Genomic DNA, 17,931 nt, shown 5'->3' with positions numbered 1-17,931 from the left:
AAAAGAGTAAAAGGATTTAAGGGCCATATTTTAAAACAGCTCAAGGAACCTATTTCCTTATGGTTGATTGTAAAATAAACCTGCTGCAGACATCTGCTGCAGACGCCAATACCGGACACATAGACAGCTTGTGAGCGGCGGCTGGGAAAGGCAGACAAAAGGCTGGAGACTCGGAGCTCCTGCCTGTCCCAGCTGGATCTGCAGGCCCAGCAGTGGCTGTGTGGCACAGGCAGCATCAAGACCCTCCCTGCAGGACAAGGGACAAAGGGCTGAGGGGAGGGACAGGGCAAAGCGGCTGAGGGGAGGGACAGGGCAAAGCACTCTGCGGAGCTGGGAGGTGGAGGGTCCTCCTCAGAGCTCACCTCCACGCAGCTCCGACCCACGCTAACACACGCGCTGTGTTCCATGACTACCCTTTCCTACCAGGTCAAAATCATAACACCATACACTGTGTCTGCTGGGGCCACCAGACACCCTAAGCGTGTGTGAGAATATGCATGCTGCTCCTGAAAGCCTCTGCCCTCTCACACCTGCAGTCCCACCCACAGCTTCTCCAGAATGTTTGCCCCAGCCTGATGATGTCAAGGTTTTTATTGAGTCTAGACTCACTTCAATGTTCCCTAAAATTCAAATGCATGTGTCTGAAAAAACAGCTCCAGTTGCGTCTACATAGAGTGTCTACAGTGTGGACACTGATTGTCTACACTGGCCGCAATCAGTGGAAAAATCAGGCTGGGGTTGGGGGCTATGGATCAACATGGAATTGAAAGTACTGTAAAAAAGTTTAGACGTAACACCTTTTTGTTTAAACCACAGAATTCTGCCAAGGTTCTGGTGCAGCCAAAAGAGAAAAGTGAAAAGGACCACAGAGAAGAATCCCTCTGTTCTAACTTGAGTGTTAGAGTTTGAGAATCACCTGGGGAAGGATGGAGACGATGCCTGGGTGTGACCTCAGCACAGACCGAGACCCTGCTGGGGCTCTGGGCTGCCGAGTCCTGACCACAGTCTATGGAGGAGGCAAGGATGGGAGCATGGCCACGAAGCAGACAGAGCAGTGTCCCAGCAGATGGTTCCCAGTCCTGAAGCCAAGAATGGGAGGGAAGGAGAGCACAAGACTGGGTTGGAGCAGAGAAGGCCTCCCCTCCAGCGATAGCAGCCACCAGTGACTCTGAGCCAGCTGGAGGGTCTCTGTTCTCCCTGAGCTCCTCAAATCACTGGGTGCTGCATGTAAAGCCACCGCCTGGGCCAGGCCACACATCTGTGGCACGGCTGCTGCACCCGCTCTCCCTCTTCCTGGACAGTGCCCAGGTTTCTGCACGACACACTCACGGCCCCTCCAGCACTGTTGTAAAGATTCTGGGCATCAATTGGTCCTCAGTGGGCTGACAAAGTCCCCTTGCAGTTAAAAACCAAATCCTCACCACTAGTGTGCCAGCCACTTTGTAGCAGGCCCTCCATGTACTGGAACATCGTGTCTTTGTAGACAGCTATACCCAACTTGTCCATTCCGCTGAGGCCCACCAATATCATCACTCAGAAGCCATTCGCATCCTTTGGGGTCACAGCAGGATACAGTCTGTAGCTGGCACAGTAGGTGATCTCACCAGGCCATGCCTGGGTTCCAGGTTCTGAGTTTCACGGGGAGGCCCTCACTGCCGCCCATCACAACTCTCAGAGCCTCTGGACAGAGCACACTAGTCCTGGCTATGGGCTTCTGCACATGTAGTCTTCCAGGGAAGGTAGCTCCTTATGCCCCGGGTGGAGCAGGTGTTCCCTTTTTGTGGCATTTCTTTCCTTTGTCCTTTAGAACCACACCTATCATTGATTTAGATGGAGGATTCCACCTCAGGGCATCACAGCACTGGGGTGGGTTGAGGGAGTCTCATTTAGTTCATCATCCCCAAGCCACCAGCCTCCTCAAGCGGCACAGTGGCCTCCTAAAGTCACGGTTATTAATGTCTCTAGATATGCTAAGGACACGCAAAGCACCAAGGTCCTTCCAAGGGCCATCACTTTTTTAATTCTGAATTCCCTGGCCACCATCTCCTCATCATAATTGGGCTAGACCCACTGTGCTGCCCACCTTGGTGATCACAGAAGAGTTAGCTTCTTTTCCCTTAGAGATAACATCATTTACATGTTCTCCAATAATGAGACCTCCCCACACCATCACAGGACATCCACCATCTCAACATCAAACATTTACTGAACACTGGATTGTGGATGGATAGTAAACTATGATCTTCTGAGGACTGACGCTCTAGGCCCACTGGCACCCAGCAGGGCCACAAGGCTTTTGCTAGACCACACCTCTCCATTTGACAGGCAACTTCTGGCACAAGCTCCATTTTTACTGGTTTTAAAGGTTAGCTAATATTTCCCACTTACTCCTCCTGGCAGGAAGTAGGGATTATTGCTCCAGAACCCACCGAGGGTGCAGTCAGAGGCAGCAAATGAGGAGAAGAAGCCTTCAAACTACAGACAACAACTACATCAGGCAAAGACCATATGGAAGTGCCATCACCAAACATGGCCACGGGGGAGAAAGACTCCAAGGAAAAGTGGGTGTGAGCTGACCCCATGATCTGTATCAATATGGAAGCACTGGGAAGAAGCCCTGAGTGACAAGATGTCAGTGTTCTCCATTACTGATCTTGCTTGGTATCTCATGCACACATGCCTTGTGGGGTAGCTGTTAAACCCAGGCCTTGCAGCCTAGAGAGCTGCTGGGAACAGGATCGCTCTAGTCAGAATTTGCACTCCAGGCTGGAAAACTGGGGAATTCCCTGTAAGTCCTGTTAGAGGGGCTACACCCCAAATACAACCTGACCTGTGTCCAAGGTGGGCAACTCAATTCTTAGATATTGAATGGGTCCCATGGCACCAATGCTTAAACACCAGTAGCCCTCGCAACCTCAGATCACCCTGTTTTAAGGATGAAGAGGTGGTTCTCTGGATGTACAGAGTTCAGTCCAAATGGGCTAATGATGCTGCAGCACAAACCCAGACTGCAGCCTGAAGGGTTGGAGCTTTGCATTCACAGAAAGCATCCAGACATGATCATGGACTCAGCGATACACCTGTGCTCCAATGTATACGAGTTATGGATGGAAACTTCCTATGCCTCTCAGGAAGCACCACTCAACTTTGCTAAATGCTTCTCTGAAGACCCACAAGGGCTGAGAAGCTGTACAACACCAGCAGTCAAGTGAATGCCCAGACTCCCACTTCCCTTCTTGGGTGGCCATCTGGAAAGGCCATCCGCACCCTGAAGGCTAACGCTTCAGACCAGTTCTTGGCTCAGTTGATCCTAGACAATTGTTTAACCTTAAACTGTTCATTGGCCAAGCAAGGAGGTGATTGTCCCCTCTGGGGAACCACATGCTGCGTGTACATCCATAACTCAGGAGAACCCACAAAACTCTGTTCCACATAGCAACAGAAGCCCAGGTGGCACTCAGTCTCAACTGGGTGTTCTCCAACATCCCAGCTCAGCCAAACGGCTTTGATTTGTTTTTATGGTTAGACCCCAGGTCCTTGGGACACTGCTTCAGAAACAGATTCCAAATCCTCTTCTGTCTGGGTGGCATTCCTATCCGAGTGTCTTTATAGGGAGTATACTACGATATGCAACCAGGCTGTCCCGGAGGCTTTAAATACTCCCTTGGTGCAGGTAGTTCACCTCAGCCACGGCCAATGCAGCACACGATCAATTGTGTCCGGAGCCATGGAGAATCCAACGTTGGTTGCTGCCCAGGCCTGGTCAGGGCTGGCCAAGGGAGACGAGGGGTTCCTCTGCGGAGTTCTACTTTAACCTCACCTTCACACCAAATTTCTCAACCGTTCTTGACACCACAATTGTTGAATGAATCCAACAGAAAGTAACTGTGGAAATTAGGAAACCTCATACCAAAAGACCTTGAAATAGGGGAAGTCCACTTGTGCACGGCTGCTCCTTGCTACAGAAGACCTGGGACAGAGGACTGCTGTCTGCCCTCTCTGGTCACCCTGCCTAGCTAGAAGAGCTGTAAGTAATACAAAACTTAAACTTTTACACTGAGTTTTCATCATTGAAGCTATGCCTCCAATCTGACCTCTGACTGTGGGGATTACCCCAGGGTAAATCCCTGCTGGGAACGTCTGTCTGGATCTCTGGTGGCTGCTGGGGACAATGGCTTTCAGCTAAGTTAATAGAGAAACTCAAGCAGTTTCCTTCTAAACACAAGTGTCCTAGTTGACATGTCCAGTAGAGACAATCGCAGGTCTTTGGAACATTCTTTTGAGAAAAGCCTATTCAGGTCCTTGGTCTGTTTTTCAATCAGGTTGTTTGATTTTTGCTATTGAGTTGTTTGACTTCCTTATGTATTCGGATATTTGCCCCTTCTACCATGTAGGTTTTGCAAATATTTTCTCTCATTTTCTGGATGAACTTTTCACGTGGTTGATTGTTTCCTTTGCTGTGCAGATGCTTTAGCATTCAATACAGCCGCACTTGCCTATTTTCCCTTTTATTGCCTGTGCCTTTGGTGCCATAGCCAAGAAATCATTACCTACATCAATATCAAAAGCTTTATCCTTATATGCACTTCTAGTAGTTTATGGTTTCGGGTGCTGCATTTAGGTCTTTTTCATTCTAGGAATTAGAGTCCTGCCATTGGCTTCCCAAGGAGAGACTTTGCTAGGGACTGTGCACAGTAGTGCAGCAATGAAAGCCTTGAAAGATTAGTTAATGTATACAGTTCATCCCACAGGCACGAGCAGACAACTAGAAAAAAAATCACAGCCACTTAGCTGAGCTGTCTTAGCCTAAGCTGCTTTCAGAAACAGCTTGTCAAAATTTCTCCAGACTCTACAATAATGTTGAAATCAAACTTTTAAACCCAAAGTCCATGGAATTCATTCAGGCAATCACCCAATATTATTCAATGTCCATGTAATTCACTAAGGCAATCACCCAATATTACTTAAATTTTAATCTTCTCTTTAATTCATTCTCCATGTAAACTTTTCCAAATCTATAGTGCTAAATGCTGTCAATTTCGGAATGTTTCCTCCATTTATATCTTCAGTTCCAACCACCCAGCTGAACTCCAGACTCCAGAACCCATGTCCTGATACGTCCACTAGAATCTCTGACAGGTTATCTCACCCCTAGTGTCTCAAACTCTTCATTGTACATCTCCCCAGCTTGCAGGTACCACGTGCACATACAGGTGTTGTCATTTCAGAAAATGGCGCTAGTGTCTCTCTGCAATTGTTCAGGGCAAAAAATAAAAATTTTCTTCACATAGCCTCATATTCCATATTCTTACATCAGCAACTGCTGTTGCCACTGTACCTTCAACATAAATTTTGAATGAGGCCACTTCTTATCCCTGAACTGCTGGCACCCTGGTGCAATATACACTGACTTCTACCCAAGCTTCCACAGCCCCCTTGTAACGGGGCTCCTACTGATACTTTGATCCACTGTAGTCTATTTTCCACTGAAAATATCAAGGTCTTATCACGGTTTGCAGGTATGAGCCCTGGCTCTTGACCACCTCTGTCCTCAACTTCCACTACTGTCCACACCAGCTACCAGACTTTTTTCAGAGGAGGTTGTTAGGGGTTGAACTGTGTTACCCCAAAGTTCATATGTTGAAGACTTAACCCCTAGTATCTCAGAATGTGGTACTGTATCTGGAGAGTCTTTGAAGAAGTCATTAAGTTAAAACGAGGTAATGAGAGTGGGCAGTAAACCCAATATGACTGGAATTCTTACAAGAAGAGGTTAGGACACAGTCACACCCAGAGGACAGACAACGTGAGGACACAGGGAGAAGACAGCTGTCTACCAGACAGGGAGAGAGGCTGCAGAGGACACCAGCCCTGCTAACACCTTCAGAGTTCCAGTCTACAGCACTGTGAGAACACAAGTTCCTGTTGTTTTAGCCACCCAGTCTGTGGAAATTTGTTATGGTATTCTGAGCTGACTAATCCAGATGCCAACATACAGGGTTTCCATGGCTCATCAGCTCATCAGCTCAGAGCACTGGCAGAATCCTGGACAAGAGAAAATTCTTTGGCAGTGATTGCAAAGTCTCAAATGAGACAGTAAGAATGAATAGTGAGAGATGAACATCATTCATGTCTGTCCTCCAGATACAGCTCAGAGCTAGTGCACAAAGCACAATGGTTGCCACAAGACAAACTCTTCCAAATTGTGTCAGTGTCTGGAGCCCAGAGGGCAGTGAAAGTTTATCAAGGTGGTAAATTTCTCTTCTGCAAAAACTCTGGCTTCCTCAGCCTGACACCCTCTCTGAGAAAGTGGGCACCCACCTTTTCCCCCATCCCATCCAGGGTCCCTGCCTCCTGGGAAGGAGGGTGGCCTGCTGATGCATGGTCCAGATGGTGCGTCTCTCCTGTGTCTTTACCTGAAACGTCAGAGGCCGGCTTTCATTTTCACATCTGCATTGATAGACCGCCCCGTATGAGCAGTTTCCCCAAGAATGTCCACTTTCCTCACAGCCAGAGCAAGATGGCAGCTCTGCTTTATACTGTTCATCAGCGCTGCCCCTGAGCACCCCTTTTTGAGAGCTGGTCAATACCCCTGTCTAGCGAGGCTCTTTCCCAGCCGTTTTCAAGATGCAACAACCGGGTACTAAGTCCTGACAGGCACTGATCTCCATGGTTCTCCAGGAATGAACAAATAAGGGACTAAGCACACATATCCCATGTATCCACAGAAGTAGTGCCTCTTTCCTAAAGAGGATGGGAAGCTCATCGTCCTTTCTTTCAGAAGCACTACTTTTGTGGATACATAGGATGCCCCCACAGCTGTGCTCTTGCAATTGATGTCCAGCAGCCTCTGAACAAGTGTGGAAGGTTCATTCAATAGTGCAAAACTGGGCTGTAGGTGCCCACAAGGAGGAGCCAGAGGTCCTCATGTTCACGAAAGACCCTATCTCTCTCTGTCTCCCATCTGCTTGCCTGTTACCAGCAACAAATATGGTCATGTCTAAGCATCATTTGTCCCCTGGAATATCCTGGAATACAAAACCTCTATTATACTACCAGATTCTCTTGCTATCTTACTTTCTTCCAGGCCAATTCCCTTGCACCCTACTTTCTTAACACAGTTAAGTTAATTCCTATGTTAAATAATTAACTCATCCGTCAAGGGAGTACATGCCTTCTAAGAGTGAATGTCCATATTATGGGTGGAAATCCTCTTTTTGTCCTGGCCCTGAGTGACCTGGACAAGTAGACCTTTCTACCCTGAGGTCCAGCTCCTCAGGGTAGAAAGTGCAGCATCGACATCTCTATGAAAATGACCAGGACAATAGAAACAAAAACGTAAGAAAAACAAGTAAAGAAAAACATAAGGGAAAGAAAAGGGGAGACTACATGGCCCAAATACATTGAGCTTACTGTGAAAACTCATTTTTGGAGATAGAGAGAAGATAAAGCACAAGGTAAAGACACTAATTGTTCGTTTCCAGGTTTTCAAATGCAATCTTGCCTTGATTTGGGTCTCAATTAACAAAGCACAAGGACAGCTGAGCCTGTAGCAGGTGTCGCTGAGCATACAGGTCCCAGAGTGATGCCCAGTGACAACAGGTGGGTCTGCAACTGCAGGTGCCCCTCACCTAGTGACCTTGAGGAAGATGGAGCAGCGTATTGGGCACAGGGCTGGGTTTCGGGGTACAGGAAATCAGATCAGAGTAGCCCAGAGGAGGAGTGTGTCCGCTCACGGAAAATATACCTCACAGATCCTATTAGAGCAGAATAAAGAGATCATAACTGGCCACCTGTCGGCCATTTAAGATCTGGTTCTTCCTTTCATGCTCTCTGTCATTTATATCACACAGTCCCCTCTCCCTGCACACAGGCACTCAGACTCAGAGACATGCACATGCACACGTACAACACATACATCCTCAGTTTCCACCTCCCAACACACTCCCGTCACCACACATGCACACATACATATAAACATACAAGCATACGCACAGGTGCACACACACCCTGAAGTGCAGACTCCAAACTCTAATAGATCTGGTTTAGTCTCTGAGGCCGAAGCTGCTCAGACTGACATGCACAGGCCGGAAAACCAAATTTTTGCACCCAACACCCCTTGGAGAGAATCTATTGCTCCCAATTTAGAGTCGAAAGGCAGAGACCATGATAGGTGAAGTCATTCACTAATGATCCAACAGCTAGTTGATGACACCACTGAGACCACAGCTCCCAACAGACAGCACATTGACCTGCTGTCTTACGCAAAGCCCATAATGCAGTTTTCATTCCTGCAAAGAGGACACCTACATCTGGGTCCTCTGTCCCAGGTTGCTCCAAGGCTAGGATCTGGTGCACTTTCTCCAAGAGGCTCCAGAGAAGGACAAGGGTCCTCAGGGCGATGAGCCTCCTATAGGTCAATGTCTCTCAAGGGACCGAAGGAGTTTGAGGACCAAGGGAGTGAAAAGACCCCAGCTCTGTGCAGTCTGGAGGAAGCAGCATCCCAGGGCAATGAGCTATCCCAAACCTGTGTGGCTGTGGGATAGTGGCATCCTTTGGGTTGATAGTTCAGACCTTTGACAGTTCTCCAATCCAGCGGCTACACTGAAACACCTGCTATTCATGTTCATGAAGGCCCCTATCACTCTTCCTGTCTCCCATCTGCTTGACTGTTACCAGTAATAAACACACTTCTAAGCATTATTTGTTCCCTGGAATATCCTGGAATACAAAACCCTATTATAAAACCAGATTCTGTTGTTATCTTAAGTATTTTCTTTCAGGCCAATTTCCTTGCCCTCTACTTTGTAGCACAGTTAAATTAATTTTTATGTTAAATAATTAAATCATCGATCAGGGAGTACATGCCTTCTAAGAGTGAATGTCCATATCACGGATGGAAATCCTGTTTTTGTCCCAGCCCTGAGTATAGGAGAGGCAAGATTAGACTCAGAATAAAGGACACGAAAAACAGTATTAAAAAAATACTAAAATTGGTATGAAATCAGAAATGACAGCGAATAGCCAAAGTAATCTTGAACAAAATAACAAAGATACAAGCATCATGCTCTCTGATTTTAAAATGTATCATAAAGTTCTTGTAAGCAAAACAGCATGGTCTGGCGTAAAAGCAGACACAATAACCAAAGGAAAGGAGGAGAAAGCCCAAAACTAAACCCAAGTATTTATGATTATTTGATCTTCAACAAAGATGCCACAAACACACAATGGGGCAAGGACAGTCTCTTCAATAAAAAGTGTAAGGAAAACTAGATATCCACAAGCAGAAGAATGAAATTGGACACTTATTCCACACTATACACAAAAAACAACTCAAAATGGATTAAAGACTTGCATAAAAGACCCAAAATTGTAAATCTACTAGAAGAAACCATGGGGGAATATCCTTATGACATTTCTCTGGGCAATTATTTCTACCACAGGACTCCAAAAGCAAAGACAACAAAAGCAAAAATAGACAAAGGAGCTTTCATCAACTAAAAAACTTCTGCACAGAAAGGAAACAAAGTGAAGAGATGATCCATGGATTAGGAGAAAGTATCTGTAAACCATACATCTGATGAGGGGCTAATATCCCAAATATATAAGGAAGTCAAACTACTCAATAAGAAGAAGACCAATATCTCAATTTAAAAATGGGCAATAAACCTGGCCCACAGATATATGGAAAACATACTCAACATCACTAATTATCAGGAAAATGCAAATTAAAATCACAAAGAGGTCATCATCTGTTAGAATGGCTTTTAACAAATAGACAAATAATATGTGTTGGTGAGGATATAAAAAAAGGGGACCCTTGTACACCATTGGTGGAAATGTAAATTAGTACAGCCATTTTGGAAAATAGTATGGAGGTCCCTCAAAGCACTAAACATAGAATTACCATATGACCCAGCAATCCCGCTTCTGGGTATATCTCCAAAAAATTGAAATCACTATATCAGCCGGGCTCAGTGGCTCACGCCTGTAATCCCGGCACTTTGGGAGGCCAAGGCAGGTGGATCACAAGGTCAGGAGATCAGACCAAGCACATACTCAAGCATATGGGAAACAGAACAGGATAGTAGTGTCCTTATCATCATTAACAGCTTGGATCAAGAAGAGGCATTAAGCATACAGACTCACTCTGTAATGAAAGCCGGGAGAAAGAGGAGCATCAAAGGGATCTTGAGGGCAAAGGCAGCCCTTCCCCTCCCAATCACATGCCCACCTCCTCTCACTACAGCTTCTGTCTCAGGCCTTCTCCCAGCAGAGCTATAAATCCAGGCTCACTCCTCACTCTCCACACATCCACACCTGCTCTCCCTCCTCCAGGTGACCCCAGCCATGAGGACCCTTGCCATCCTTGCTGCCATTCTCCTGTTTGCCCTGCTGGCTCAGGCTAAGTCACTCCAGGAAACAGCTGATGACACTGCAACCCAGGAGCAGCCTGGGGAAGAAGACCAGGACCTTGCTGTCTCCTTTGAAGAAAATGGACTCTCTACTCTTAGAGCCTCAGGTAGGAGACATCAATCTTGCAGATCTGCAAAATCTAGAACAAAAGGATTGGAGACAGGCTCTGGCGTCAAGTGTGGAAAGGTCTACCTCACTTGAGTGACTTTACTTAATCTTCCTGGACCTTGATTTTCTCATCTCTGAATTAATCAGTGAGAACCAAACACATCTAAAAGATTTTCTTTCTTCTAAGACTTTTAGTTTCAAGATATTTCTGTGAAATTTGCTACTTTTAAGATAGAAAGAGCTACACTGACTAATTATTTGTAGGTCTGAATGGGTAGACTTAGTTATAGAGAGAATATTTTACTTTGTCCATTGGCAAAGCTTTTAGAACCTAGAGAGGAACCTGTGGGTGTGTTTCAATGTAGGCTAATGGGCTTGATTAAATCTTTCTACAATATATACGTAGATCCAAACAACATATTGTGTCTCATACATATACACAATTATTATTTGTCAATTAAAATAAGGAAATAAGTAAAATGTTAAAAAAAAAAAAGCGAGAGAGAGAGAGAGGGAAGGAAGAATTTGAATTTGGAAGGTCTTCAAAGACTCCTTGAGCACCCAAGTATTTGAGTCCATGACATGAGCATGCACAATGCAGCATCTCAGAAACTGATCCAGGTGCATTAGGGAGCCTTGTTAGGACATGGAGATCATACATGGAGGTCAAGATTAGGGGTATGGACTAAGCAGAATGAAGAGTAGGTAACCCTGAGGTTGAGAGGTATATCGTTTTACCAGGGAGCAGGTAATAAACATGTCCTGAATAGACTCAGATGGGGAAAGAGCTATGATCTTGCATGACTAACACATAGCTAGTACGATTTCTTGTCATTTATGACAAAGACATGAATTTTCTCCATCCTAACATGACTGATAACAGTGTCTCTTGTTTAGACTATCTCAGTTAGTCTGGCTCTGCCTGTCCTTTTCCCCACCTCCCTCGCTGTGCCTGACCCTCTCTTCTTTCCACAGGTTCTCAGGCAAGACTCGCATGCATTTGCCGAATAGGCCGTTGTTTGAGGCGTGAGTTCTACTCCGGGAGGTGCGGCCGCAGGTACACACTCTGCTGTCGCAGAGCTTCCTAGATAGAAACCAAAGCAGTGCAAGATTCAATCCAAGGTACTGAAGAAAGAAAAACATTTCACCCTCTGTACCTTGTATCTTTCTAAGTTTTTCTCTCGAAAATAAAGTTCAAGCATTAAACTTAGGGTGTTTGACTTTTTCAATTTTCTTTTCTTTTTCCTTTTTTTCCCCCTTTTGCTTTTTTATATGGCGGTTTGTATGTTTCCTTTGTATGGAGAATTCTGATCCACATTAAGTTAACTGGTCTTTGCATTCCAATGATGCACAATTTGAGCGTCATAGAGCAATAACAAAATAGTGAAAATGAATATAATTGGGTTCTTCTTGTTGTTGTTATGTGAGACAGTGTCTCACTGAGCCACCCGAGCTGGAGTACAGTGGTGCAATCTCGGCTCACTGTAGCCTTGACCTCCTGTGCTCAAATGATCCTCCCACCTCAGCCTCTTGAGTGGCTGGGACGACAGGCATGTGCCACCACACCCTGCTAATGATTTGTACTTTTTGGAGAGACAGGGTTTCACCATGTTACCCAGATTGGTCTTGAACTCCTGAGCTTAAGTGATCTGCCCTCCTCAGCCTCCCAAAGTGCTAGGATTTCATGCTTGAGCCACCATGCCTGACAGGATATAAGTGTTCATTGGAATAGTTTGAAACTTAAAAGTTCAATGCATTCCTAATGATACTCAAACAATAGAAGTTTACAATGAGAGGCAAAAAGTGGTTGTTGGCTCAAAGGAAAGATAGATCTGATGGGCTATGTTCACTTGTCCTTTAATTTTAAAAAGTGGGAAAGCATTGCTACACATAATTTTTGAACTTTTAAGCAGATGTGTTAAATACATATGCTATACATTAAGCTTTATTTCACTCTATTTTGGTAAGTGATATATAACTGTATCAACAAGATAGAATAAAATAAAGTTTAACAAGGAAAAAGTTAAAACTGTGCCAAAAACAGGAAAGACTGACAAGCATCAGTGATTCAATTAACAACCAGATAGCAGAAGAGTTCAGAAACTGGTGACCATAGAGGTTGAGGCCCAATAACCAATGAGACAAATGGTCCCTTACTGTTCCCCAAAAGGTTAATTAGACCAATTTTTAATGAAGGAGTTGGTCTCAACTCTCCATCCCTTCAAGCATATAAATTCTATTCATTATAATAAAGCTACACTCATTTTAATAAAATGCTAGTGAGAAAATATATGTTAATATGTTTTTAATTATGTCAATGAATCAAGTCAATAATCATAATGATAAGACAATTGGCCATACACTTACGGCTGTGCAAAAACTGTGCAACAACACATTTGTGAGAAAGGCAAGTTTCTAGAATTAAAATTTATATAAAAGACAGGGACTGAACAGTGCCATGACATGATGAAAAAAAACCAAACAAACATTTTTATTACAACAACAACAAAAAGTCTCAACCTGATAATAAATAACAACTAGCCTGACTTTGATTCATCTTAGACACATACAAAGCACTGTTTCCTGATCAAGGGTCAGCTGTTTGACCCTAGACTTGCAACCTCGTTTAGTAATCTGGGGTCTCGGAAGATCAAGAAAATCATAGGAAGGAGTAAAATCAAAATAAATAAGAAAAGATATTAAATCCATGATATGGGCCCTCTATATCACTTTTGGTATAATGAATGAATAAGTTTGTGATCATCATTCAGGAATATGTTTATCTATTGTTTAAGGTGTTAGATGTGTCTAAAAACAACCAGGCATACTAAATGTATGACATCAATGTAGATGAAGGGAATTTAAATAACCACCGTTGTATCAATATTTAATACTCAAGAACTGGTTTAAACTTAGTGTAAACAGTGATGAGATTTTTCTCTGTGCACAAAAGCCCTTTCAATATTAAAGAACCTACCAAGCTAGTGCAGGCTGGTGCTGCCTTTCCTCATCTGATGGTCCTTAGGGAGAGCTCTCCACTTTACAGGGAGATAGGTGGTCAGGGCTGGTTCTCTGCCTCAGCAACCCTTCTCAGCAGGACTCTCTTCCACTCTTGCTGTCACACCTGGTCCTGGAACTGGAGGGCCAGCAAGACAGCACGGTAGAGGAGGGCGAGCATTCTCATGCACCACCCAAGAGGCGAGGCTTTCTGGCAGCAGGAACCAGAATGGGTAGTGGAGAGACCTCAGATGCTGAATACAAGTACATTTTTTGGGAAGATAAAGTCACTCTACAAAGTCTGTGAACTTAGGTCAGGTTGGTGTGTAGGGTGAAAGGGAAGCATTTTCCAAGTCTCACCTGATTGCCTAAAAGTCACTGTGATGCTCCTCTATTTAACTGCTTTACTCACAGCCAAAATTCACTGGTTGTTTGGTCTCTGCCCTTTCTTTTTGATGTGTTCTGCTTTTTGTTTCTTGGGTGTTTTTGTTTGTTTGTTTTCTTTTGTTTTGTTTGAGATGGAGTCTTCCTCTGTTGCCCAGGCTGGAGTGCAGTGGCACAATCTTGGCTCACCGTAACCTCCACTTCCCAGGTTCAAGTGATTCTTCTGCCTCACCCTCCCGAGTAGCTAGGATTACAGGAAAGTGCCACTGTACCCAGCTCATTTTCATATTTTTATTAGAGATGCGGTTTCACCATGTTGGCCAGGCTGGTGTCGAACTCCTAACCCTGAATGATCTCCCCACCTCGGCCTCCCAAAGTGCTGGGATTACAGGCATGAGCCACTGTGCTGGGCCAATGGGTTCTGTTTTTATAAGAATCTTGAATAGTATCTCCTGTTCCTCATCAGCCTTTATGTAAACATCAGCTACAAAGCGGGAGTTTGTTAGAGGCTCTGCTGCTCCGTTCAGAGCAGCTGCAGTATAAACAACTCTAGGTTTTCCAGGCAGATCTCTTCAATGTCCAGTTTTCCCTTGAAGCTAAAACTCTTGTCTTATATTAGCACAGTGATCAGGGGATATGAATAACTTCCATGGAGTAGGACTCCAAGGTCATGGGGGAGAATACCCTACTCTCTACTGTGAGTGAAACTTACAGTAAGAAACAAAATAAATGTTCCTCAGGCACAAAGCTGTTACATTGAGCATCAAGTCTCTGGTCAGGAAGAGAGCAGGTTATGCAAAAACCATGATAAACAGAACATGTTCTTCACCCTTCCTTCAGGCAATGGGAGGCTTTTTCTAACTGCTAATGGAAATTCTTGCCTCAGCATGGACCCAAACAAAAAGGTCTGATAAAAGGCACTTCACTCTCATTTCAACTGTGTCCTACATATATCTCCTCGTCTTTCCATCCCACACATCCTCATTCTCATGTCCCAACCCCAGTCAGTCTAACTGCAGATCTTCCTGTTCTCTGCTGCAGAAAATTCAGGTGACCACACAAATCAAGTGTCTACCTAAACTCTATGTCTTGGTCAGGATCTCCAGAGAAACAGAACCAAAATAATGTGTATGTATAGACAGATTGTTTTCAAGTAAAAGCCTCATGTGACTAAGGAGCTAGCAAATCAAAAATCTCCAGGATGGCCATCAAGCTGGAGGCCCAGGGAAGAGTCACACTTGCAGTTCAAGTCTGGAGCCTGTCTGTCGGCAGAATTCTTTCTTGCCCAGGGAAGGTCAACCTTTTCCCTTTTCAAGCCTTCAGCGGATTGGATGAGGACCACCTACATTAAACAAGACAATCTACTTCACGGAAAGTCCACCAACTTAAATGTTAATCACATCCAATAAGACACCCTTACATAAATACCCAGAATCATGTTTCACCAAATATCTGCTCCACTGCAAACCAGCCAAGTTGACACATAAAATTAACCATCACACTGGACTTTCAGTTTTACTGAGCAATCTTCTAACTCTCTGTATTTCAGTCTTATTCCAGTTCTTTAGAAGGACTTCAACAATATCCTAGTTCTATCATATTCTATATCATGTTTTTCATAGATTAAATGCTTGAAACTGTCTTTCTTTTGTTTTGTTTTGTTTTGTTTTTAACAAGGACAGACTCTCACTCTGTTACCCAGGCTGGAGTACAGTGGTGTGATCTCAGCTGACTCCAACCTCTGCCTCTCAGGTTCAAGCAATTCTCATGCCTGGGCCTCCCAAGTAGCTGGTACTACAGGCATATGCAACCACACCCAGCTAATTTTTTATGCTTTTAGCAGTAACAGGGTTTCACCATGTTGTCCAGGCTGGTATCAAACTCCCAATCTCAGGTGATCCACCCACCTTGGCCTTCCAAACTGCTGGGATTACAGGTTTGAGCCCCCACATCCAGCCTTGCTTCTGAAGTTTTTGATCCATCTTATATCTGTGTGTACAAGTAATCTGATAGTTGTTTTGCTTGGATTTATTTTGATAAACTTCTATAATTATGTAATTGGTATTACTATAATTTGAGTATGTCCTCCAAAAGTTCATGTTGAAACTGAACCCTCAATATAACACTATTAAAATGTGGGGTCTTTAAGAGCTGATGGGGTCTTGAGGGCTCTATGCCCCTGAATGGATTAACCCATTCATGAACTAACATGTTAGTAGATTGTCACAAGAGTGAGTCTGCTGTCAGTCTCTTGTAAAAGCCAGTTCCTCTCAGTGTGTCCCGACTCATCATGTGATGCCCTGTACCACTGAGGCCTACAGAGATTCCTTATCAGCACAAAGGCCCTCACCAGATGCAGCCTCTAAACCTCAGACTTACCAGCCTTCAGAGTTGTAAGAAAAGAGTGTATTTTCTTTATAAGTTACCCAGTCTTAGGTATTCAGTTATGGAAACTATATATATATATATATAACAGCAACCATCTTAGGATCAAGGAAATATGGCAATATTGGTTAATATCCATTCATTGCTGCCATTGTGTTAGGCATCACACCAATTCCTTTCCCTACTACACATGAGGTAGGAGAGAGACAATTATCTAGATTTCAGAGATGAAGAAATGGAGGCCTGCTACATGGAAACCCATCCTTTAGTCTTTCGGTATACCTGATGTTGCATGAGAAACAATAGTAAACAGAAAATGAAGACCTCCCCCGATGGACAAAGGAGCCAGTCACCAACCTTAAGAACATGGCAATGTTCAATAATTCAAAACAGCAGTTTTTAGGAAACTCAGCAAACTTTGTGATGACACAGAAAAGTAATTCAGAAATTTATCAGAAAAATTTAGCAAGGAGATCAAAATAGTTTTCTGAAAATCAAACAGAAACCCTGGAACTGAGAAATAAACTCCCTGGCAGAAAACTATCAGACTCTCAAGAACAGAATTGATCAAGTAAAAAAAATTCAGTAAGCTCAATGCAGGTTATTGGAAATACAAAGTAAGAGCAGGAAAAGGGAAAAAGAATGAAGAATATCAATTAAATATAGAAAATACCTCAAAAGAGCAAATCTAAAAGTCATTGACCTTCAAAAGGGAGTTGAGAGAGGGCAAGGGCTACTAAACTTAAATAAATAATAAGAAAGAAAACTTTCCAAATATAGAGAAAGATATAAATATCTAGGTACAGGAAGGTCAAAGATCATCAAACAGATTCAACATAAGTAAGACTATCATAAGGCATATAGTCATTAAACTCTCAAAGGACAAAGAGAGGATTCTAAAAGCAACAAGAAGAAACAAGCAAATTGCACGGAAAGGAGCTCCAATTCATCTGGCTACAAACTTCTCAGTGAAAATCCTACAGACCAACAAGGAGATGGATGATATGCTCAAAGTGCTGGGAGCAGGTTGAGGGAAAATCTTCCCACCAAAAATACTGTACCCAGCAAAGCTATCTTTCATATATGGAGTAGAAATAAAGTTGTGCCTGACAAACAAAAACTGAGGAAATTCATTACCATTACTGTCTGTCTTAATACAAAACTATAGAAGGAAATTCTTTAGTCTTTAAGAAAAGGGTGCCAACACGCAATAAGAAAACATCTGAAGGTATAAAACTAATTGGTAAAAGTAAGTACACAGACAATCTTAGAATATTCTAATACTATAATTGTGGTACGTAGATCTCTCATATCTCTAATATGAATACTTAAAGGTAAATCTATCAAAAATAGTAAAACAATTTGTTAAGAGATAGGCAATATAAAAAGACATACATTGAGACCAAAAAAAGTCTAAATGTTGAGGGGGAGGGAGTTAAAGTATAGAGTTTTGTAGGTTTTTCTCTCTTTGTTAGCTTGTTCTACTTTATTTGTGATCAAAGTCAATTTGTCATTAGTTCAAAGTAACTTCTTATACACATTTTATAATCTCCATAGCAACCCCAGAGCAAAAGCCTATAATGCATACACTTCTTTTTGTTTTTTGAGACAGAGTCTCGCTCTGTCACACAGGCTGGAGTG

General features: G+C 43.6%; 1 protein-coding gene and 1 long non-coding RNA gene across 4 annotated transcripts in view; one reads left to right on the top strand and one right to left on the bottom strand.

Annotated features, from left to right (window-relative positions):
- Positions 1-15,553, bottom strand: part of LOC117072455 — a 128,829-nt gene extending 113,276 nt beyond the window's left edge. For all 3 annotated transcript variants that reach the window (XR_004432819.1, XR_004432809.1, XR_004432812.1), the window contains exons 1-2: positions 15,144-15,553; positions 13,502-13,660 (exon numbers count right to left, since the gene is read on the bottom strand). This is a non-coding gene — a long non-coding RNA (uncharacterized LOC117072455). The remainder of the gene's footprint in view (positions 1-13,501; positions 13,661-15,143) is intronic.
- LOC117072191 (neutrophil defensin 4-like) lies at positions 3,884-11,734 on the top strand. Its single transcript, XM_033192135.1, has 3 exons — positions 3,884-4,027; positions 10,339-10,522; positions 11,500-11,734. The coding sequence occupies exons 2-3, from the start codon at positions 10,351-10,353 to the stop codon at positions 11,610-11,612; spliced, it is 285 nt and encodes a 94-aa protein (XP_033048026.1). The 5' UTR covers positions 3,884-4,027; positions 10,339-10,350; the 3' UTR covers positions 11,613-11,734.
- Positions 15,554-17,931: the final 2,378 nt, after the last annotated feature.

This window comes from Trachypithecus francoisi, unplaced genomic scaffold (assembly GCF_009764315.1).
Source record: "Trachypithecus francoisi isolate TF-2019V2 unplaced genomic scaffold, Tfra_2.0 Contig00164, whole genome shotgun sequence".
NCBI classification, from domain to species: Eukaryota; Metazoa; Chordata; class Mammalia; order Primates; family Cercopithecidae; genus Trachypithecus; species Trachypithecus francoisi.
This window is presented reverse-complemented; position numbering and strand designations above follow the sequence as displayed.